The following is a 24,035-nucleotide window of genomic DNA, read 5'->3' as shown; positions in this document are numbered from 1 at the left end:
ATGTTTCTTTCCCGGCAATCGCTTTGCTTATCATGACCTTATTACATGACCCTTATACGTGCTTCATCCATCAAATTCTCATAACGGTTGTTCTCATTATGTTCACGAGTGGGGGAATAAAAATGATCAGGATTGTTTTTATGTCCCATTATATTTTACATAGTTTAATTTTGCAGTTTTTTTCCCCCCCTGACATCGCTTATTTTTGTATCGCTGGAAAAAATGCCTTTCTTCTTTTCCCCCCAGATGCCAAAAGCCTAGCAGAGATGCTGATCAGGTAAGGTGCATCTCGGACTCCCGGTTTTGAAATCCTCCTCCAAAAGACAGAGTTTTAAACTGAAGCTTTGTTGATATCCCAACACCGCGAATGTTTGTGGCTATGTGTGGCGCAGTAAAAACAACCGAAGCTTTGACACCCCAGTGAAGGGGCCGCCTCAGGGCCCGCGCTTGCACATCGACATCCCCAGAGTGCAGCTGCTGATCGAAGACAAAGAGGGCATCAAGCAGATCGGTGAGAGGAAGGCCCAAAGCGAGCGCCGGAGAGACAGAGCGTTGTTGTGCTTGCATCGGCGTGCGCGGCGCAGGAATGATAAACACAGGACCGGTTTATGTGAGCTGTTTCCTGCCTCTCGGACAGGCGAGGACAAGGCCACCATACCTGTGACGGACACGGAGTTCAATCAGACCGGGAACCCCCAAAGCTTCTGCGCAGGTGTGTCCGTTCACCACCCTGCTCTCATCCAGAACACTGGTCCTTTGATTGACATGTCAGACATCAGACCAGGAACCAGTAAGTGATCCTTCTCCTCGTTGGGCCTTCTCACCATCTGAGACAAACTTGAACTAACCGAAGCACTGAGCCATAATGCAAGTGTCCATATGAGCCACGTGTCTTCCTGGTTTGTTGAACCCCCATTAGATGTGCCTTAAGTGTCTCGCGTCTAATGTTTTGCCCCGACCTGAGACGTCCTCTGCACTCCAATCCGCCAGATCCGGTTTCCAGGAAGAGCGTCAAATCCGCCCACAGTATCAGGAACCGCTACTCCAGTCAGTGGACCCTGACCAAGTGTCAGGCTTCCACGCCGGCCCGCGTCCTCGCTTCCGACTGGCGCACGGTCAGCTCGCAGCACGGCATCACCGTCACCGAGAGCGACAGCTACAGCGCCAGCCTCTCGCAGGACACAGGTTCGCCGCTTAACAGCCGCAAGCTTAAAACCGGTTGTCACAGTTACCTGGAAAAAGTAACTTGGTTCCTTTACTGCTTTAACATCCCTGTTGTGTTTATTTACAAGGAACAGCAGTAATGTCCCAGGTCACTTTGACCCGCAGCATATTTAGTCACCCAAATGTGTCAGAAATGTGTATGATCCAAATCCAATAGTTTGTTTTAACCAGTGGTTTACTGTATGTTCGTTTTCAAAAACAGCAATGGAGTCTCTAGGTCAGTTTGATCCCGGGCATCAATAGGAATGTTAAAAAAGAACTAATTTAGAATTAGTGAAGTAGTTACATTTCACAGCGACCGATCATCCTGCTTAACGTCAAAAAGACACTCCCCGTTTTGCCAGAATTAGCCTTTACACTTGTTATTCTAGTTATTATTAAACTTTTAATCCTCACGCCTTTTCAGACTTTGAGTGCTATTACTTCAACATAATTAATCAGCTATACGTCATTCCCATTTCAAAATGTTCCATTTATTCATGAACACCGGCAGTTTAATATTTTTCATCCTGAAAATTTCCCCCAAATTCAAAATTTTTCAGCCAAGAATTCACCATTCATTTCCGATGGTATTTTCAACATTAACATTGTTACCCTTTGAAATTCAAAACATTTAGCTTTTTTTATTTACTCTGGGAAGGATTTTCAAAATTCTAAAATCTCAAAATTTTCCCCCCAAAAATACGTACAAAATTTCAGAAACTTTTAAATTATTTGCTTTTCGCCTCTTAATATATACATTGTTTAACTGATTCAAGCAGATCACTTGAAACTGCTTTTGCTTATTCCCCCTGATGCCAAAATTTCCAATTTGGAACATTTTAAAAACCTCACCATTTAAATGCCCACAAAAATGACCAAATTAAGATTGTATTTGTTTCTCTTCCAGAATTTTTTTTTTTTAACAATCTCTACATTCAAGCCATTCCTACGGTGGTCCTGAAGTGCGAAACAAAACAAAAAATTGTATTCAAAATTCTATTTAGGCTGAAGATTTGGTTTTCCATCGACTGAAAATAGCCCTAGCACGGGAGGGAACATGTAAACTTCATAAATGCAGTGGCCAGATATTTTTGTCCATGAAATCCCACCGGAGTGATTTTCTTCCCTCAGACAAGGGCCGCAACAGCATGGTGTCGACGGAGAGCGCCTCGTCCACCTACGAGGAGCTGGCCAGGGCGTACGAGCACGCCAAGCTGGAGGAGCACCTGCAGCATGCCAAATTCGAGATCACAGAATGCTTCATCTCGGACAGCTCGTCCGACCAGATGACCACGGGCACCAATGACAACGCCGACAGCATGACGTCCATGAGCACGCCCTCGGAGCCCGGCATCTGCCGCTTCACCGCCTCGCCGCCCAAGCCCCAGGACTACGATCGCGGCAAGAATGTAGCCGTGCCCATCCCGCACCGCGCCAAAAGTAAGTCTTCTTCATTCAATTCTGACCCTAACTCATATGTATATGTATACATATATATATATATATATATATATATATATATATATATATATATATATATATATATATAAAAATGGGGGAAAAAATTAGTGACTTGACTTAAAATTTTCTTATATTTACACTGCATTGGGGCAGCAAACTTCACTCACTCAAATTTCAAATAGAGACTACAAGCTGTTCATTGCTATTCCCTGGTAAGCTTTACTGTCAAACGCAAATTTGAATAAAAATAGATTAAATTGTGTATTTCAAACTGGGACATACTGTAACATAGCCTTTGGAATATCCGCTAGCTTAATGCTAACACCCAATGCAAAACGTCATAGCCATGCTAATGAGTGGCATTTGTCACGGCATTTTAGCTCTTTAAAAAGATAGTAAACTTATTTAGTCATTTTCAGCAGTTGAAACAATACTATTTCATCAATCAATATCAAATTTTAAATAACTAAATTATAATGAATTAATACTTTGCCTACTTACTGGCAACTGAACAAAATCAAATGTGCTCAAGGTTGATTTAAATGATTATGTCATCAGCCTGCTCTGCATAATCCTGATAATGACCCTGATTTGAATGAGGGATGTTGGAGGGAAACATTGAAAACCGTCTGGATTGCAGTTCTCGAGGACCGGACTTTGCCATCCCTGCTTTCATCACTGGAGAGTTGTGCACAAATGGGGCAGCAACACATGATGGCAGACAAATCAATTCAATCATTCACTGCATTTTCGTGAACCACTTATTGTAAATGTTACCCCACCTAGTGGCCGAAAGTGGAATTACTCACCAAAACAACGATGAAATTGGGTTATGCGTAAAAAGAAAATCATTAATAGCAGAATCAATTGGGACCTGTAATTGAAGGACTTTTAGAACACTCTAAAAGTGTTTTTAGAGTGTGAAATCAATAATCCAGTCCCACCACTGATGGTTTTTTTTTCCTTGATTTGTCGCCGATAGGTGACTACTGTAACATCCCCCTTTACATGAAGTCAGACCCCTTCTTCCGAAAGCAGTCCGATCACCATGACCCGTGTCCGGTGGTTCCGCCCCGCGAAGCCTCCATCCGCGGCCTGGCCCAGCGGGCGTACCACACCCAGGGCCGTCACATGACTATGGACTCTGCAAAGCAGCAGGCGCTCACCATGGGCCACTCTGGCCTGTCCAACCTCACCTCCTCCGGGGCATCTGGCGGAGGAGCCACTGGCGGAGGAGGGGGAGGCGGAGGAGGAGGAGGCATGTCCGCCAACTCCAGCAGCTCCACGCTCCCCCAGAGGACACTCACCATGCCCGGCTCCTCGGCCGCTGGGGCCCAGAGCGCGGCCGCCGCGGCTGCCGCCACCGCCGCCGCCGCCGGGGCGACCTCATCTTCCGGCGGGGCCGCGGGAGCCACGGGAGGCACGCCGGGCGGCGCCTCCTCCTCCTCCTCCAAGATGGGAGGATCCAGAGACTCTCTTTTGGAGAGCAGCTCTTCAGGCTTAGGCAGACTACAGAAGCAGAGGGATGGGGGCGCGGGGGCCTACTCCAAGTCGTACACACTGGTGTAGCCTGACATGGTAACGGATAACAAAAAAGATTAGCGGTCAAATGTGGGGCGAAGAACACCGACGCCCGGCTCCTCACCCGAAGGTGCTTGGGGGTGCTGCTCGGGCTCCAATTGACACCACAAGTAAGGAGGAGTTTGGGGTGGGTGGGGGGTCTCCACAGCACAGGGGGTGTTGCCTTTCTTTCTGCCTGATTACATTTCTCCCCCGTTTCTTTGAAGTCATCACTTGCCAAAGCGCATATGATTTATTTGTCTACTTTGACCCCCACTCATGCACAAAATCCTCTCGACAGGTGGTTGCCTGGATTTCCGGCGCAACGGAGCTCATATCACGGCATCGTGCCACGGCGGGATGCTTTTATTGTATGCATTAGCCACCCAACTTGGTGGCTCCATGAAATATCTTTTGCATGTTTCATGGAACACGTAAGAAACACGCTGGTGAGGGGCTACCCGCTTCTGGCGTTAGGGAATATAATCTCGCAGCCTGCGTGTGTGTGAGTATGTGTGTGTATATGTGTAAATATATACAGTTTATGTGCACGTGTGGCAGGCACAGAAAGGGTGGACCTGTATGCTGAGCGTCCAAACACATAAACCCACAGTCCGTTTTGTACGTACTTATGAAGCTGCGTTTCCAAGTGTTTTTGAATGCTAATGTTGTTTGCAATGAGAGAAAGGCAAAAGGGGTTATACGTAACTTTTAGGGTTCTTTATACCCATACGGCATCACTATGATTAGCAAACATGTCACTTCATGACTTGACTGCAATGGAGGTTTTTAGTGTTCCTAAATCAGTCCCTAGCCACTAGACCCTAACGAGACGCAGTGTTGGTTTGTGTCCACTGTCGTGGTCATTAGATTTTGTTCGAAATCTTTTCACTCATTCAGGCTACCCTACAAAGGCCTAGTGTGCTCAGGAGAGGACACCGGGCCTTTCCAATGATATCTCATGCGTTTGGGTGGGATGCAATTAATGTTTCTGGCTTAAATAAACATTTTCATTTCACAAATAAGTTTATTGGACAACATGAATGAATGAAAATGAAGCTCCTCCCCAAAATTCAATATAGTTCCTTGGCAACAAGATGGCATCAAAGCACTACATACTGTAATTATTATACAGAGCTTTGACTTTAATTAAATAAGGGGGTAATAGGTACCCAAATAAATCATCTTTAAAAAACTAATATGCGGCAGAACACTATTGTGATTAGTGAGTAGCAAATGAGTGAATGATCCCAAAAAAGGTATGGAGTGTTGGGTTAAGTGAACAAAAAAAGCAAGATAATAACCTTAGCTGTATACTGTACACGGTGCTGTGTTTTTTTTTTGTTTGGTTTTTTTTGGATTAACTTTTTATTTCTTTATGATCCCAAAGCATTATCCCATAACAAATAATCTGTTCCAAATAAAGAATACCTAAAAATAGTTGCTCCAAATGATCAAAGGTAACTAACATCAGGGCTCTCGCAATAGAAAAAGATATATATATATGTTTGTTTAAAAAAATATATGTACATATATATTTCTATTCAAATATATATCAAATATATGACTATTGAGGATGAAAATAACTGAAAAGCGTTCTAATTGAAAATATATTAGAAAAGATCACAAGACAATCGCTCCGAAAGAGAAAAGAAAAAAGTGACAGAAAAGCGAGTTACTGTAACAGGTAGCACAAGGAGGAAAAAGCACAGTAAAGTTGTTGTGGTGTGAGATTGTGTTGCTAGGTAGAAAATAAGCAGTGTGTGGTGAGCTTGCTGTTGAAAAAGAAAGAGTAAAAACGAGCAAACTATACAGCGGATGGAAAAAGTCTACACACCCCTTTTCAAATGCCAGATTTTGTGTGCTACCAAAGAAGACAAGAATAAACATAAGAACAACTGAATTTATTTAGGGTTCCTCAAAGGCGCTTTAAATGCTGGTGGGTGTGAGCACAACCCCAGTTATGGGGGGGTGCCCACTTACGCAACCCCCTCATCGGTCATTTAAAAATGTGTTTTCAATTGAGTCAAACTGGTCAGAGGTCGAAGCATTTACTTTGGACTTTTTGCAGTATTCGAACAGGGGTGTGTAGACTTTTTATAGTCGCTGTACAGTAAGTGAGTGAGCTTGTTGTAATATGTCGTATTTTACATTTCGAAGGTGTGTTCACTACCTTGATGCCGTCAACCCCACGCAAACTAGTTTCTGCGTCACTTTGACTTTTACATTTCCACTTCTCCATGTACGAAAGCAAATGTTGGATGGAGGGCCTGCTTTCGTTCTGTCACATGCATATTGCATGGAGTGATATGTTCAAGTTGACAGGAAACACTGATCTGATGTCAGGATGCTCAAAGTAAATCTTAATGTCTTATGCAGAAATCTACCCTTCTTTAAGATATCTTTTTTCAGACTTACTTTTTAAATGATTTTAAAAACAATAGTACACTTTAACCTGACATTTTTTTTGTTTGTTTTCTTGAGCGTGCATAAAGTGACAGTGGATTACAATAACATGATGTGCTTTTTAGATGGACTTTTAGGAATTTAAAAAAAAAAAACACTATAGTATGTTGGCCATTACGGTGGTATACGAAGTGAAGGATTTTTTTTTTTTTTCTTATTTTTTGGAGGTGGTCTACTGTCAAGTTTGAGAACAATTACTTTTAGTCATTTCTGTAGCAAGGCTAATAGAAATTGGATTACTTAAAAAAACAAAACAAAAAAAAACCAAGGAAAATCACTTTAATGGACTGACATCATGATATGTTTTTCCACTTTCCGCAGATAAATACATACATATAAATTACATTTGGCACATTGGCGATTTAATTTCTTATCAATAATGAGTTTTAAGTTACTGATATTTCGAACCAGGAAGTGAAACATCTTGTTTACTGAAGCAGCATCTCTCGCCGTGTGGCTGATTCACCACCTTCATGACATTCTTCAATTCTGGCCAGCCACAAAACAAGTATCCAGCCATCTTCTTGACCGCTCATCCTCATAAGGCTCGTGGAAGATGGAGGCTATTCCAACAGAGTGAATAACAGGGATAAAAACAGACATTTTACTGAGATTAAAACGCAAAACAGCATCAATACAGCTCTCTTACTAACACCAGTTCCTCCTATCAAATCAGTCTTGCGGGAACCCGGTATTTATAACATCAGTTCTGCCTGTGGGTGAATTATTTACTACTGATGTTGATTGTCCTACTGTGTGCTACCAAACACAGATTTCCCCCAATTTGGCATTTTTTACAGTGAAGCATTGTAACTAATAAACTCTGCCATTTATTTGTACAACTCGGTGCAAAATCTCTCCTCCTCAACGTCGGGATTAAAACAAAACAAACACACACACACACACACACACACACACACATATATATATATATATATATATATATATATATATATATATATATATATATATATATATATATATATATATATATATATATATATAAATTGATCTCACAGCAGAAAAGTTGTTCCATTTTCTCTCAACAGTGTCTTCAAATGTTAAATTGTCACGTCACCTGTCACAAGGTTTATTTTTCAAATGATCACACATGATTCGAGTGTCAGCTTGGCATACCCACCTCAATGTTTTGTCATCGGTTCAACCAGTCAGAGGCCCCTCCCTCCCAGTGCTATACAGTATGACGTCATTTTTATTTCATCAAGAGAAACCCTGTGTACATAGGAAAGTGTTTTTGTATAAATGAGTACTATTTTCAACATCTTCACTAGATACCAGGGCACAATGTAAACTTTAAATTGAGGTTATTGTAATGAAACAAGAGGACTTACTGAAAAAATATTTAAAAAGAAAAAAAAAACAACAGCATATAGAATTATACAGAAATTGCTTTATCTTGATTTAATGAAACGTCAGGGTGGACCTTGCACAATTCAAATATGATATCTTGTTTTTCAGGCCATTTGGTTGCGTTGTTGCTTTTGATTTTAAGTTTGAAGCCCACTTGAGGACAGAAGCATTTGCATGTGGTGAACATTTTGCCGGTTGCAAAGTGGCAAATGCTGAGACGAGGGGCCATGAAAACACTTTGAAAATGCAGCGCTTGTTCCTTAATTCCAATTTTGCGGTCAAACGTTGGCTTTGATTTGCAACTGCTTGTGTTGAACTCGACATTTTCTTTTTCTATGAAAATAAACAAAAAGCAGGAAAAAATACTCAACACCTTGTGCAATAAAGCTATCTTTTTATGAACTGTGATTACATTTTCTTTGTTATTTTTTAATCATGCTGTCAATATGAGTGTCAAACCAAACTGAAGACCAAGTGATGGCAAAAGAAATATGAAAATGGCTGATATGAAAGCCCGTCAAAATAACTACTAAAATCGCTGTATTCTTTTGTCAAGAAAACTACAAAAATGGCCGAAGGACTCCTTCATGGACTGCTAAAAAAGAGCGGGTGTCTGATCTATTTAAACTATCAGTGAATAGTGAAACTATTTAAATATGCCACTACAATCTCTTTATGTCGATAAGTTTTATGCACCTCCACCTGTTTAAACAGGGACGGATTAATATTGAGTTTGCAACTATGAGATAAGCAGCAAAATCCGCTCAATAGTTCTGCGTACAGGTCAGGATTCATTTATCTACTGTTTTTACATGACAGCAGCATCCGTTAATTCACGCACTTAAGTAGTGCCATTTTTTTCCACAAGAGAACGCTACGGTACAAATAAAGTAAAGCACCAGAAGGACTGAGCACTTTTGTCACCTTTATTTATTTTGTCAAGGTCAACACATTATTGGTTTCACATTCATAACTTGTACATTAAACTGCAGAACCAAAACATTCTGCATTTCTGAAGCGACGTGGCTGTGTTCACAATAACTGCAGTCCTTATGCGCATGTGTAAAAGTAATCAAAAGGAAGCATTAGGCTGGTAAAAGGGGGGAAAACATTCATGTTGCACATAGCAGACACACTTGTGACATCTGGGAGTGGATTTGATTCGATTGCACAATTCCCCTTTGCTGTTACATACTGCTATTTTTCGGAACAAAATTGTACATAAAAAAGAATAACTATGCCAAAACCAAAAGGTTTCGTCCTTCTCATATAACTTGATAAAGTGCTTACATATCAAGGTGGCAAACCCTCCACAAACTATACTAAATATGGTGAAATGCGTTTATTTATTAAAATAGTTTGATGAGTTATTCCACAAAATACAGTGTAAATACGTAATTCAGTTAGAACGTCTTTTTTGTGAAGGCAGAATCATTTGATGCGTGAGTTGTGTTGGATTTTATTAGCTTGTGCAAATGTTAATACGTGAATAAACGAGCAAGCTCAAAATGTCCACTATAAAAATATAAGATGGTATGAGAAAATAGGAAACTTTGAAACTACTGAACCGCAGCGATGTTTTCACCTACCACTAGAGAGACACCTAGCGGTAGACTGTATACCACACTTTAGAGAATGACTGATTTAGCAATTAAGCAATTTGCAGTTTGTGGCGTACACGTAGTGTCCATCCACGGTTGTGCATCCAAACTAATCCAACTCGGTCTATTTTCCGTTCTTCTGCTTCTTCTGCTGGAACTTCCTGAAATGGGTTTGGATAGTGGCCGCAGCCTTGTCCGCCTCCACGGGGCTGAGGGGCGGCGGGCCGGCCAGCTCGGTGCAGCACGTGCCGTTACTGACGTTGGAATCTTAATGACAATATATGGCACAGAGTTGCAAAATTCCATTTTTTTTTTAAAGTTTTTTTTTCAAACTATCCTTAAGAGTAAACTCAAGCATAATGTCAATTGAAATGAAACAAAGAAATGTAGCAAAAATGTAGTGAAGTTACGTTCTCCTTTTACAAAGCACATTGTTAGGTCTTTTTTTCCTCAGTAAAGCTCACATTTTGGTTGTATACTCTTAAACGTGCAGTAAAAAGACATGAATATATAGAGATAAACCATTTTTGCCACACCACCACAATTGAAGTATTTTACAGACATCCCAAGCAGCACTATACGTTACTATAATTTTGTAAAAAATGATCTATATCCTCAGATAAAAAAAAACGTGTTACTTACACTTTCTGTACACGCCCATGCTGTTCCTTCTAAATCCATCAAGCTGCAACACAGATTTTAAAATAAAACAAAACAGAACAGATTTTAATATAAAACAAAACAGAAAAACAAAAGCGTTGTTTCATTTGATGCCTTGTCAGCGCATGGTACCGACTCGGCTCATCTCTACTGTACTGGCAATTTTAGTGAAAAAATGTACCACTAGTTTAGTGGTACTTAGGCTTTCTCTAGTGGTACATAACAGTAGTACATCCAGTTCAGTTGTGGTTAACATTTAACTCACCAGATTAGCAATTACTTCTTTAGACCTGTTTTAAAACAATTGCATCAAATTCTTTAGGCATGATTTAAATTTATTAAGTCCGACCATTCCGTTTTAAAAATACTGTATCTATATTCATATGGACACTGAGTGTTTATATATATATATATATATATATATATATATATATATATATATATATATATATATAGAGAGAGAGAGAGAGAGAGAGAGAATATACAGTCTATTCTGTATATAGTTGACTTTGAAGAAACGCACCAGAAATGCCTGTGTGCAATACTCTCCATAGGGCCCACCAACGACCCAAGCTAAATTTATCTCCTCCCTGATTTCCTGTACAAAGACATCAGCTATTCAGTCATGATTTACTTCAGCTTACTTCTTTGAAATCAATTCTTACTTCTGAACCAGGGAAAAAAGTAAATGTTTCTCATTAAAAAGAGAGTGATTTCCACTGAAAACGTAAGTGAATAAGTATTTCACTGTATTTCCACCGTACTTATATTTTTCACTTCACTTTCGAATGGAAAATACCGATTTGACCAAAAAACTGCGCTCTGTGGGCTACCGTTAAAAACTAAGACGAGAATGTTGAGTTGCGTGAGCAGAGGCATCAGATACAAAGTGACATGATGAGCATCGGTGCTGCTACGTGACCGGAAAGTTCACTCAAACATTGTTCACATTCTTTTAACTGTCAAATCAGATAGGCCGGCACATTGTGCGCAAGAAAAGTACCCAGCTTACTCCGACTGGAGCGTGTTATCTGTGGTGCCACGTGCATCGCTAGCCCTGTGCCTGTGGGCGTGTGCGTATGTGTGGAAAGACTCGCAGAGTTGAAGTAATGAGTTCCAACACAAATCGCCTTGATTGGGATTTGCAAGCCAAGCACAGCAGGAGAAGTCGGAAGACTAAAAGCTCGAGGTGCTTAGGCCAATCACTTGGCTATGTTCCCGCTGTGTTCGTCACACCGCACAACGGGGGGTCAGGAACCCGTGACTCCGGAGCAGTATGTGGCTCTTTAGCGCCGCCCTAGTGGCTCCCTGGACCTATTCCAGCAAACGCGAAATTTTCCAATGCTTTCCGATGCTGTAAAAGTGACTGGAATAAATATAAATTTATAACATTTCTGTCAACGAAGATTTGCGTCATGGCGCAACGAACGTTTCTTTTGATGGTTGTTGCAAATACAAAAACAAAAAATTGCGAGAGTCTGATAGCCCAAAGGGAAAAAAAACATATAAAACAATTGCCTACGCGGAAGGATTTTCTCCATGTTTACTTTGTGATGACATGTTGAAAAAACAAAAACATCTTACACGCCTCATGTTAAGAAGTGATGTTCAAAAACGGAAATCACCTTGAACAGGTAAGAGCACAATCCTGTCATAGGCATATATTTTTTCTGGATTTCTGATATACATGTACAGTATATATGTATGTGTGTGTGTATTTGTAGCTATAATATCGCCAATATCGACACTTGGCTTCATTTTTTCAGACAGATTAGTCCTGTGTTCATTTTGGTTTTTGGTTCAATATGGTTTCAATGGTTTCTTTGAGCATTTTGTTTGCCAGCACCTGCCACACAACAATAACCAATCATCTTAAGCATTGAAGCTAATTTGTTAGCAAGAGCGTTGTGAACGCACACATTTATCAATAAGCATTTTTGAAGCTTTTAGCTTTTCTGGTATTTTCCTGCTCGTTTTTATAGTTGTTTTGACAGTGCTGTCCATTATTGCTGTACAGCACACTGTTATTAGGCAACCTGTGAATTATTATCAATAAAAAGCCTGTTTGGATGCCGGTCAAAGTAGCTTGTGCCATTTAATACATCCATTAGCAGGATGGAATGCGCCTCCCATTGAGGAAGGTCGGGTGCTTTTCACAGTACTAAATGCTGGTGGCGGTGGTGTTAAATGATATTTTGACTTCAATCACATATTGCTAACCTACATCCGTTTTTCCAGGTCTCACATTCTTAACCTTCTCATAAACCACAAGTCCAATTTACAATTAACATGAGTCAATTTTGACCTGAAACAGCCTCGAGTGACATTTGAAAATATTTTCATGTTTTTGGGTCAATCTAAGAAACGTCATCCAATTTCTGTATGAAAGAATGACATTTAAGCAATTTCCATTGAAGCCAAATGGCGCAAGGGTTCAAACTTGGCCCGTTTAGCGGTTAATACGTTCACAATGTTTCAAACCTCTTCTGCTTTGCTGCTTCTGCGGCTGTGTGACACGGAATGCACCTGCCAAGGCAAAGGCTGGGACACCATGTAAGGCAGAGGCTCCTGTTGGCCGCTAAAGTGCTCCCCTATCTGCAAACAAAAACATCAGTCATTACAATCGAAAAGGTCAGGCAAATATTTGACGCAATTTGAAATTCTAAACTCGTCTAATGGGAACATCTAACAATTAGATGTGTTATTTCCCCGATATTTTCATCTGATAATTCCTTGTTTCTACTAGTTTGTTTTTTAAACTAATTGGTGCAACGAATGAGTGGAATGTAATAGAAGACTTTAAGATTCATGAGGTACATGATTGCTAAAAATTCTCTCATTAAAAAAGAACCTACATGCAATCAAGATGTACTCTTCAGTTAGGGTCCCTAATAGAACATTTTTGTTTGTTAAATGAAAATGTTAACAAAGCTCAGAAATGTTTCCATTGCAGAAAACAATCAAAAATGCTAGCTAGCTGTTGGTTAAAAAAATGTGAAATAGATGTTCAATCTGCCAAGCTTTTGTTTAATTCCTCCAAGTTGCACACTTTTTGACTGATTCAAGCATTCCAACAACAAATTGGTCAGCTCATCCCTACTGTAATTTTCCTCAAATTTCTAAACAAAAGAGAGAAAAAAAAGATATAAATTTTATAATTCCATATTCTTCATTATATCGTCAACTGATTCCATGCATTCCACATGCTTTCACAATTTTACATTCAGCTTTCAGCATTCACATGGAATTTCTAGAGTAAGTATTCACTTTTTAACCCATGTATGGTTTTTTTTATCCAGTGTTTTGATCTTTCTATCATATCATATTTTTTATATCAAAGGAAAAAAACTAAAAGAAGACCTCAGGGAGCAGGAATTTCACCCAGATGGTGATTTATATGTCACCACCCTGTCAAAATGTTCTTCCACATCATTCCCGCAGTATTAGACGTGTATACACTTTAGGTAGTGTAACCAAGCCGTCGTGCCATGTTGAACTTTGACATTTTGTCACATGTGTTTGAAATTTCAGCTCCCCAGTGCCTTCTGTCATTGCTTTAAGTATTTTTGTTACACATACATAACATTTTGGAAGTCATGGTCACGGGCTTACCGTTTCTACGACTCGGACCATGACGTACATGGCCGTTAGCATGGCGATCAACATCTTGACCACTTGAACCTTCTCCACGATAGTTCCGAGTGTCCTCAGCTCACTTTGCGCGGGGCGGCTGAAGGGACGCTTTGGAGGCACACCAGGGGGAAGATTGAAGAGCGGCTCCACAAGGACAATTGACTTGATTATGGCGGCTCGCGCTTGCTCCCAGATACACACACACACACACACACACACTTCACTCCCACGGCGTCTGACACATGAAGGTAAAAGAGCTTTGCAGGACATGTTAAAGAGCTTTGCAGGACATAAATAGAGAGGCGCTAATCTTTTTCCTCTGCGCAACAACTTATCCGTCGTGTGCATTTGCCTTCTCCACAGGGATCTGCGTTTGATGTTTTCTGCCCTAATGTCCGTCAAAAGTCAAAAAATGACATGAGCTTAGATTTGAGGACCCCTGACGAGGTGTGTTAATAGTAGTGAGACCTCCAGATGCACGATAACCACAGGACAAGTTCATACATTTGAGTACTCGCCAAAATTGAGTAGCAATACTTGATTGTGATGAAAATGTTGTCCCTCCATCCATCCCTCCATCCATCCATCCATCCATCCATCCATCCATCCATCCATCCATCATCTTTGCATCTTATCCTTAGAGGAACGATTTGTCATTCCTGATATTTTAACATTCAAATGCATGTGTTTCTAACTCCATACATTTCACACCCAAAACCCATTTCAGTTATGTCATGTCCCAGCCTCAACACTAGAGGGCACTATGTTTAGGTTAGGGACAAAAACGAGGCAAAGAAGAATATTTGGCCAAGGAAATAAATAGACATTTGTTTATAAAATAAAAAATAAAGTGAGGATTAACGCTTACCTAAAAGTATCAGAGCCATGGTATTGATGTATCTGGAGTGCAGTGATTCCAGCAGACTGCCCAAAAAAAATATAACACCCTGGAGCACTTAAATTGTTGTTGCTTTTTTCATTTGATTGTTAGCAAGCTGCTATCCTGTTTATGGTGGATAACATCTGTCACTTTTGACATCAAATTTGATATCTCATCCAAATCCTAAAGAGAATTTAGAGCTGTGCAATATGTCCGTATAAATCTTCCAAAAGATCACTATGACACAATTTAACAAGTAGTTCAAGTTCATGTTCCAGATGATTTGCTCTCAATTTGAAAAGAAAGCGATCCTGCCATGGCATTACAAAGCAATAAATGCTTAAACCTGCAGTAAAATGTCACATAGCTCCTGAAATGTTTTCACGTACCCTCATTTCAGAACTGCTTGTCTTGGGCAAACATGTAAGGGAGCAAATTCCAAGAATACTTGTATATGCATTGTTATGGCTCTGTATCTTTTTTTTTTTGTGTGTGCCGGACAAAGAATGTTGACGCAACCAGTGGTGCCACTTCTTCTCTTACTTCCACTTATGTGCGCGACAATGGGCATGTCGGATGATAGAGATAGAAGACAACGGGAGGGATTTAAGTACTTCACCGGTAGGCAACAGTCACTGACCTCTGAGAACATGAGAAGGTAATGTATATGTCCCATCTTTTCTTGCTACAATGGCTAATTCCAGGAAATCAGAAGAAGAAAGATAGGTAAGCACATGCGGCGTTTACACATTTCAAAAACAAAGCAAACGAGGTAAAAGCATTTTTACAGTAGTGATTTTAATGTAGTGTCATTTAAATCACAGGTTTCCACACATTTTTGTTCATATTGGTGATCTGCGGAAGACACAGAAGAAAAAATTAAGTCAAAAGGAAGTTCATCATGTCAACAAAACTTTCAAAGAGGCTCAGCAGTAAAAAGAAAAGTAAGTGGACTTTTCATGTTACTAGCATAATTATGGTACAAGGTCTTTTTTAAAATGCCTTACTAACCATGTGTTTTTTTTTTTAAAACGTCTTGCTATACATGTAATTTACTTAAAGATTAAATAAGCCTTCATTGAAAAAATGTTTAAAAAAAACCTTAGACCTTAAACTGTCTTTTTTAAAATACCCTTAATATATATAGCCATAAAACACTATATTTTACATGGTATATTTTACTTTTTTTTTAAGTTCCTTACAATAACGTTTGTTTTTGTATTACCTATGAAAAATTTTTTAAACACCTTACTGTACATGTTTGTTTGTTTATTTTTAAAGTGCCTAACTCTACAAGTATGTATTTTTAAAGCCTTAATAAAAATGATTGTTTTTTGCTTCAAAAAAAAGATCTTAAAGGGTTGTTTTTTCTTTTAAAAATGCATTATTATACCTGCATGTTTTTCTCAAGAAAGCCTTACACTGTCATTTCTTAAAAATAAATAAATAAATACCTTATTTAAATAAATAAACAGAGCTTACTTTTCATGGTCTTTTTTCCCTCGATAAGTGGCAAAAGCATTAACTGTTTGTACATTATTCAAAACAGAGCCCGCAAAGAACAAGGCTGACCTTCTTATCCAACTTGGTCTGGATTCTTTCTATCCTTCCCAACTGGAACCAGCATCAATATTGGACCTCAGTACCTGGATCGTGGACAACCTAACACCCCGAGAACCAAATGATCTGCCGAAATCTTTCCTCCATAGGCTTTGGCTTCTTCGACCTGATGCTCGGAGTACTTGCTGCAAACCTCTCTCACATACCACGGATTGTCCTGCTGTGGAGGTCGATGATTTCGAAGGATTTCGCTCATCCTCCATCAATCCTCTTGATTTAGTGACAGCTGTCTTCTTATGTTCCGACACTTTCCTTCAGCAGGAGATCACAGCACATATGCTGCAATGCAAGTTCGCCGTGCCACTGATTCTCCCGCAGGTTGATGATGAAGAACCAAGTAGTTTCCTGCTTTGGCCTCTGAGAGGGTTTATGAGACAATGGCGGTCCCAGTTTTTAGCTAGTCCCCAAAAAGTCCAAGAAGCAGTTTTGGCAAGCACATCCATGCCAATGATCTCGTTTGTGAGGCTTCGTTCCTGCAGTGTTTCAAAGTCAGAGGTGCTAAATCGTATCATCAGAAGTGAAACTTTCCTCCACGAAAGGATGGAAGGAGGACAATCACCCCGAATTCTCTCCGACGGTCTCGTGGAGACTGCGTGGTATGTTCCTACGGGAGAGCCAAACAAAGACATTTTCCCAGTTCCAGTGGTCTTCTCTAACCTCCGTGGAGATGCAGGCATACGTGTGAAATGCCTCTACCTTCTCAGTCAAGCATCTTCAGCAGTTATTGTCTTCTGCGAAAATCTCAAAGAGAAAGAGAAGCAACTTCTTACCTCCTGCAAAGATATGACGACCAAGCTTATTTTGATTGACCTTTCAACTGAGACGAGAGAGGACAGAGAGGTAAAGTTTGTTGGTGGCGACCTTCAGGAGGCGATCGGTCTTCCGGATGGATCAGTCATTTCAGGAAGAGCTTTGAATGTAGAAGACCTTGCTAATGTACTTTGTGATACCGTCAAACATTTGCTACCAGAACTGAGACTAGTAACACTCGAAGGTGTAGCAAAGTTAGCAGTGGAGCTGGGATTTCACTGTGATGAAGGGACTCGCTGTAAAAAATCAATGCGCATGGTCGAGGAAATTCTGAAAGGTTTCCACGAAGGACCTGCTATGTTTAGGCAGAAACAGCTTCCACTACAGGGTGTCTTGTGGTGTAGGTTGGCTGAAATTGAGAAAGAAGAAAGTCAAAAGAACAAAGAAGGGAAGGCGTTGGATCATCGATTGCAAAATGAGAAACAAGACATTGTGAGCAGTTTGAGCAGATACAAAATGACTCCATCGATGAAGAATTTTGCAAATGCTGTTTCAACCACAGATAAAGTAGAGAGGATGTATTTCCTCAGGTGGATGAGAGTAAAACTCAGACTTCTGCAAATGCAAGAACAAATCAGCCTCAAAGATGTCCTGATAAAACAGCAGACAAAAGAGAACATCAGCATTCCGGAACAATCACAGCTTCAGAATGGAACCAATGATGCCAGGGATGATAGTGATAGCTTTTGCACAGATTCAACAATTGAGGATGGGGAATTAGAGCAGATTGCAGATAAAGATAACGATCCAGGGTTTGCAGCTTCAAGGAACAAAGTAGGTTTACAACCCCTTTTTCGAAACCAAAATGAAGGACCTGAGTCCCTGCTGAGTGAATATTTTGAATCAAATGAAAAAGAGATTCCAGTTGAAGAGATAACTGAAAATTCAGTGTTTTTTAACCCAGTGTCAAGCGAAAATGGAGCAAAAGATGTTCATGGGAATTCTTTTGATGAGTCTATGTTTCGTAAGGCTTCTTCTGCAGAGGAACAAACGGGCCAAGATGGTCAGACATCGGCCTCCATACATTCATGTTTACTTCGGCTTGAGCAACGTAAAGTTAATGAACTAGAGGTCATTGAATCGAAGACCGACTTAGGTTTGAAGCACAGTTTTCAAACTGAAAACGAAGGAACAGAGTCTCTGCAAAACAAACATTTTTCCCCACCAAATGAAGAAAACATCCTAGGTCAACATTTACTTGAAGATAATGTTTCTTTAAACTCAGAGTTGTTGGTTAAAGGAACCTTAGGCATTCAAGACACCGCATCAACAATTCAGAAGACTTCTCCAGAAGAACAAAGCCTTCAAGATGCATCTGTTGGTGGTCAAACAGTTACATCTGCAAGGTCATTTTTGATGAGGTTCAAGCAGCGGATTAACAATGATCTACAGGTCACTGATCCAGATGACAAAGGTTTTCAAAATACAAACCAGGATGAATCAGAATCTCTACAAAAAGAACATTTTCACAAACCAAAACAAGAGGAGGACCCAGGGGAAGACATTCTTAGAAATAATGATTCTTCAAACCAATTGTTGAGACAAAAGGAAGCCTTAACCATTTATGGGAAAGACTTCAGAGAATCAGCTTTCCACAATACCTCTGCTGAAGGTCAGATAGTAAGTTCTGCACAACCATTTTTGCTGGCACTTGAGCATAGTAAAAATAGAGGTCTTAAGGTGTCTAATTCGGAAAGAGAACTTAGTGTGAAGAACATTTCACAAATTACAAACAATGCAAAATCAGAGTCCCTGCCAAATGAACATTTCATCTTTGAAAATCAAGAGGACATCCCTGGGGAAAAGATTCTCAACCAAGATGTAAGGTTGAGTCGAAAGGAACACCAAGGTATCCATGGGAATGACTTCACTGGTTCAACCTTTGAAAAAAAGTCTTCTACTGAAGAAAAAACATGCCAAAACATATCTGATGGTCAGGAAATAGCCGCTGCACAGCTTGGGCAGTTTACAGAGAATGATTTTGCTGATTCAGAGAAAGAAGTAGACTTGGAGCCCACATCTCAAACCGCAAAGGGTAGAGAATTAGAGTCTTTGCCAAATGGACATTTTGATTCCTCAAATGAACATGAGGTGCCAGTTTTCACAGATGATGGAACCTCAAATGTTCACAAGAATGCCACAACCCTTCACGAGACTTCTTCTGCAGAAGAACAAAATAATCAATCTGCATCAATCAAAGGCGCAGAAGACACCTCAATACAACCATTTTTTCTGGGAGTTGAGCACTTTTTGCGTGAGATGGGCCTCATTTTTGAACTCACCAACATCAGCCTTGGTAGCGGGGGCCATAATGAGCTGCGACTCCCAAGTGTTGCTGCTGACCTGGTCCTCAGTGGTATACCACTTGAACTCATGGATGGAGAAGCTTCTAATATTCCAATGCGCTGGCTTGGCAGTGTTCTTGCAGAAATAAAACAACGCTTTCCCACCAACCACTTGAAAGTGCTGACAAACCATGGAGTGCGTCATGCAAGAAATGCTGAGATCCTTTCAGCATTATTTGGTGCAAAATTTCCAGATGGCTGTAAAAGCTCAACTAGAGGGATATACATGGTTGCCTTACAACTACCGCCTAAGTTCAAGAAGAAGCTAAACTGTGATTTTCTCTTGCTTATTGATGTCGAGGGTCTCTGCTCAGCAACAGATCAAAAAAACAAACAGATCAGTGATAATGAGATGGCAACTGTCGCATGCGGAATGAGCGATGTTTTAATGCAAAACATTTACTCGCGCTCACCTTCTGAGATGGAGACAAGCCTCACAGTCGCCGTCAGTGCTCTACTGCGCATCAAAGAATGGGGCTCCATGCCGATCTGCAAAGTTTTTGTCCAAGATGAAGGGATAAATGCCATGTTAGAAGCCACACAGTTAAAACGCGTTTCTAACATTCTGCAGACAAAGGCTGGAGAGAGTACCCTCAGAGATGCTGAAGCAATGATTCCTAATTGCAAGAAAAATAACTCCATTCTCTATGTTAGGCCGTGGTACAATGAGGCCCTCTCAGAATCAGTTGACAACCAACATAGTGAGGTTATGTTGAAGTTAAAGCGTACTTTGTTTGGGGCACTGAAGGAGGAAGTCACTCAGTCCAAAATTTGCGGATGGTCCGAATTGATGGGCCGTTTGTGTTTTGTATGGGATGCAGTCAAAAGAGATTCCTTCTCTGTTAGTCTACAAAACAAAGACCTCGGTTTGGCCTTCTCTATGTTTTGCACTGAGCTTTATCAGTGGGAAGACAGCTTGCTGGAACACATGGAATGTTGGCTCACGCAAGCAACCAAGACAATTTGTTCCACACAGCCAGAAGCCTTGGACCCATCCAGTCAAAACGACTTTTTGTGTGAGCTAAAGTATGAGGCTAGACGTGAAGTCAAAAGGGAAGTAAACAAACGAAAATCAAATCTGAGGGCCGGTTTGAGGGAAAATAAGCTTGATGTCGACATTAAAACACTAAAAACTGTCTTTTTGGACAACATGATTGAGCTTGAAGAACGAGTAACTGCAATGACAATAGACAAGCTCGAGAAAATTAACGAAAACCATTGTTCTTCCACTCAGTTCAACAGAATGGAAACCATTCTAGAAAATGAGCAAAATGCCAGGCTTCAGGCACTTTTAGACAGCGGTGATAATCAACTCTTTGAAGATGAAGCTCTAGAAGAGGAATTTGAGGGTGTATGGAAGGAGGCATTGTCCAAATTTGACTTCAGGCCTTCAGAAACAGAAGATATTACCAAAAGGGTGCTGAATATTCTCGCAGAGAACTTGTGCAAACACGGCCTCCAAAAGCACTTATATAAGCTTTCCGATTTTGGCCAGAATCAGACTACTCTATTTAGGGTGCATGATCAGTATTTTGGATACAATAGCAAAATGAAAAATCTTTTTGAAGGCAACAACAAATCCCCAAAGGCTAAAGCTCAGCAACTGGCCTGCAAAATAATGCAGCATTACCAGCAGTTTGTCGAGCAGAAAATCAGTTTACCGCAAGACTTCTCTGACAGTTACATCACAGAAGTATTAGAGGTAATTGATGACGCCCTGAAAGAAGCCCAATTGGAAATCAGAACGGCGTTTGGAGTTGATTTGAAGATCTTTGTCTGTAACGCTGCTTGCAGGGACTTCCAGAGAGTTCATGATCGCTTTGCCAAAGACGGAGAGCTTCTTAAGTCTTTCAAAGCCAAAAAGAGTGCATTCATGGCAAAATTTGTTTATCACTTCAGAAAGCGAGACCAGCGTCAGAGGTTGGCTCATAGATTCATCTCCGACATCATCCAACCTACAGTCATAGATTATGTCTATAAGCCTCTGGGAATGCAAATTGCAGAAGAGATCCAATGTAAATTCCCACAATGTCTCTCACCAAAGGCCTTCCACAAGAGCTTGCTGGAGGACCTCATCAAGGAGGACACGTTTGAAAACTTCACCGAGTACCAAAATTCCTATGACAGCTTCAGGCTTAAGAAGCTCCAGGAGACAGTCGTGACTCACTTGTCAGATTGGAATGTGAATCCATGGAGACAACAGCGCCTAGGAGAAATCATCGGAAAGGTTGCAGCAGCAGTGAGCCAAGTAACAGTCAGCACCAATGCAGCGCTGAGTGACACCAAGCCATTGCTGGAGCAAGTGTGTCTCGTTCTGGAGGATGGAGGTGCATGTATCCCTTGGGAGTCTCTGAAAGGACCGCTCTACAATATCACCACAGAATGGGATCACTTCGTCACATATTTCATGGAGTTATTGGCAGCATTACGCTTGGATCTTGCCCAGGCTTTCTCCCAACACATTGCTAGCGACCAACTACTTGAATGCCTTCCTACACAACCAAGAGACTGTCTTTTCGACAAAGTCAAAGGTTGTGACGCCCGATGTCCGGTGTGCGGTACACCTTGTGAAGCGGAGCAAACTGGGCATCAGCTTCACAAGGCCTCACTCCACAGACCCAAGTGCATGTTGGAGCCCACTTCTCACATCAACCCTGAGAGTACAAACCCTGATGAGGTTGAACCACAAGAGGTCCACGTGGCTTGTTGGGAAGTACAACCCCTCCACCCAGACTGGAATCTTTCACCTGAAGAGACAAACGGCCAGACACCTTGTCCTTACTGGAGGTATGCTCAGATGTCCTCAATGGTTATTGGTTAAACCTTGTATTTTTTGTGCCAAATAATCAACATGTATTTTTTATTTAAAGGTATGTGTTAGCAAGATTTCATGAGAGGTTTGTAAAGATATACAACCAGAAGCCTCCAATGATCCCAGAAGAATGGAAGGCGATGACGCAAGCAGAAGCTTTAGACAGTCTGAGGGACAACTTCTCTCTCAGTGGACTGGCGTGAAAGACATCTTAGTGGAACACATCCATTGCATTGTGTATGTAATGTTTAGTTATTTTGTCCAACTGCTTCCATGTTTTGGACAAAAAGAACAAAGTTTGCTTGACAGCAATTGGTTGTTGAAAATGTATTCATTGGACCCACAAGAGGTGGAATGATTGTTATTATTTCATTATTGTATATAGTATTCACCCCCAAATTGTGTTTTCCGCTTTCTCCTTCCTCTCTTTCGTTAAGTACATTTTAATGAGTGAATAAATGTCCTCCAGCTGTCATGAAGGTCAAGTGCTAACAATCGAGTTTAATTTGTTTTTCAGATGACAAGCAGCAGGCACAAAAAGCAAATGCTTAGTAATGTATTGCTGCCCATTATTAATCAGTATATTTTCCTCTTTCCCATCTCAGTGGACTTAAAGAACAGCAAAATGTGTTTTAGTTTGCAGTTTCAGTATTGCTAGGTAGCTAGCTCACACCAATAGCCTCATATACTGTATGTATTAAAAATATTGAAAAACGATTTTTTTAAACTTACAGGTTCCAAAGAAATAGAAACCATTTCTCAATATCAAGAATGCAGAGTAAGGTCTTGCTAAAAATGCTACTCAATGTAATTGGAAATGTTGCAATACTAACACATTTTTAAAGCTTAATAAAAAGGGAACGAATGAACTTTACTAAGCTGAGTCAGCAGCAAATGCATCTTAGGATATTTAACCAGCCGAGTCTTCACGTCACCATCAAATGAATCCTTGATTTAAGCTAGCAGATGACAACATCCAGGTATTCTTTACTTTCTTGGTTCATGTGTCCTTTCAGTTGTAACAGAGCTAACAAAGTTTCTCAAGATCACAGGGACATAAAAACGAACCAGAACGCCAACTGAGAAAAAGTCTGTCTTTCTAAACATGAGTCAGTCGCATTATCAGTTTTTAATGGTTTCCTTTGAACGCAAAATGACTCAGTTTACCCTAGCATCCCCTTCAGCACACATGAAAGTATACTTTAATAAATAGTACGCGGTGCCAAGAGGCACCATACAGTGTTGTTTTGTTTGGTGGGCCGACTCTCACCAAAAAGCCACTATTTGGCACAAAATGACTCTGGATGCAGGTGCCGTGGGCATGTCGCTGCTGTGGGGTGTCGCCACAGAGCTGAGGCACAAATGGAGAAAATTACAGACCTGAGTGAAAAACAAAATTGTGCAGCACAAGCACGTGCAAGTGACGTGAGGTTCCCCGCCAATGCCTCCGCTTAATTTAACTTCGTTGAAGGACGAAACAGCATGGACGTGCTCGGAGCGTGCGGAGTCGACACAAATGAAGGTAAAGTGACAATTGCTTTTAAATTGGATTAAAAAACCATTAGGAAAAAAATCTTAAAGACTTAGTAAATTGTGCCTTTAATTTTTGT

General features: G+C 40.6%; 3 protein-coding genes across 5 annotated transcripts in view; 2 read left to right on the top strand and 1 right to left on the bottom strand.

Annotated features, from left to right (window-relative positions):
• Positions 1-8,472, top strand: part of dscaml1 (Down syndrome cell adhesion molecule like 1) — a 108,480-nt gene extending 100,008 nt beyond the window's left edge. For 2 of the 3 annotated variants that reach the window (XM_088426907.1, XM_088426905.1), the window contains 7 exons: positions 247-277; positions 393-511; positions 638-790; positions 991-1,185; positions 2,338-2,646; positions 3,650-4,358; positions 4,529-8,472. In XM_088426907.1, coding sequence (XP_088283033.1) covers positions 247-277; positions 393-511; positions 638-790; positions 991-1,185; positions 2,338-2,646; positions 3,650-4,236 — 1,394 coding nt within the window. In that variant the 3' untranslated portion in view covers positions 4,237-4,358; positions 4,529-8,472. The remainder of the gene's footprint in view (positions 1-246; positions 278-392; positions 512-637; positions 791-990; positions 1,186-2,337; positions 2,647-3,649; positions 4,359-4,528) is intronic. The other variant, XM_088426906.1, reaches the window with a different exon arrangement.
• Positions 8,473-8,976: 504 nt separating this feature from the next.
• Positions 8,977-14,207, bottom strand: LOC148415823 (uncharacterized). The gene is made up of 4 exons (XM_088426908.1): positions 13,938-14,207; positions 12,807-12,920; positions 10,308-10,350; positions 8,977-9,932 (listed from the first exon to the last, which is right to left on the bottom strand). The coding sequence occupies exons 1-4, from the start codon at positions 13,989-13,991 to the stop codon at positions 9,790-9,792; spliced, it is 354 nt and encodes a 117-aa protein (XP_088283034.1). The 5' UTR covers positions 13,992-14,207; the 3' UTR covers positions 8,977-9,789.
• A 1,242-nt stretch (positions 14,208-15,449) lies between these two features.
• gvin1l2 (GTPase, very large interferon inducible 1-like 2) lies at positions 15,450-23,299 on the top strand. The gene is made up of 4 exons (XM_088427460.1): positions 15,450-15,564; positions 15,663-15,782; positions 16,388-22,400; positions 22,484-23,299. Exons 2-4 carry the CDS (start codon positions 15,740-15,742, stop codon positions 22,626-22,628), a joined length of 6,201 nt encoding a protein of 2,066 aa, XP_088283586.1. The 5' UTR covers positions 15,450-15,564; positions 15,663-15,739; the 3' UTR covers positions 22,629-23,299.
• Positions 23,300-24,035: the final 736 nt, after the last annotated feature.

Source organism: Hippichthys cyanospilos, chromosome 11, assembly GCF_059441005.1.
Source record: "Hippichthys cyanospilos isolate Australia breed blue-spotted pipefish chromosome 11, RoL_Hcya_1.0, whole genome shotgun sequence".
Taxonomy (NCBI): domain Eukaryota; kingdom Metazoa; phylum Chordata; class Actinopteri; order Syngnathiformes; family Syngnathidae; genus Hippichthys; species Hippichthys cyanospilos.
This window is presented reverse-complemented; position numbering and strand designations above follow the sequence as displayed.

Excerpts from the sequence above, each read along its gene's own strand:
- LOC148415823 (XM_088426908.1), bottom strand. The coding sequence starts at position 13,991 with ATGTTGATCGCCATGCTAACGGCCATGTACGTCATGGTCCGAGTCGTA. Across the intron at positions 12,921-13,937 it reads TGGTCCGAGTCGTAGAAACG|ATAGGGGAGCACTTTAGCGG; the intron begins GTAAGCCCGTGA and ends TTTTGTTTGCAG. Across the intron at positions 9,933-10,307 it reads CATGGGCGTGTACAGAAAGT|ATTCCAACGTCAGTAACGGC; the intron begins GTAAGTAACACG and ends ATTGTCATTAAG.
- gvin1l2 (XM_088427460.1), top strand. The coding sequence starts at position 15,740 with ATGTCAACAAAACTTTCAAAGAGGCTCAGCAGTAAAAAGAAAA. Across the intron at positions 15,783-16,387 it reads GCTCAGCAGTAAAAAGAAAA|AGCCCGCAAAGAACAAGGCT; the intron begins GTAAGTGGACTT and ends TATTCAAAACAG. Across the intron at positions 22,401-22,483 it reads ACACCTTGTCCTTACTGGAG|GTATGTGTTAGCAAGATTTC; the intron begins GTATGCTCAGAT and ends TTTTATTTAAAG.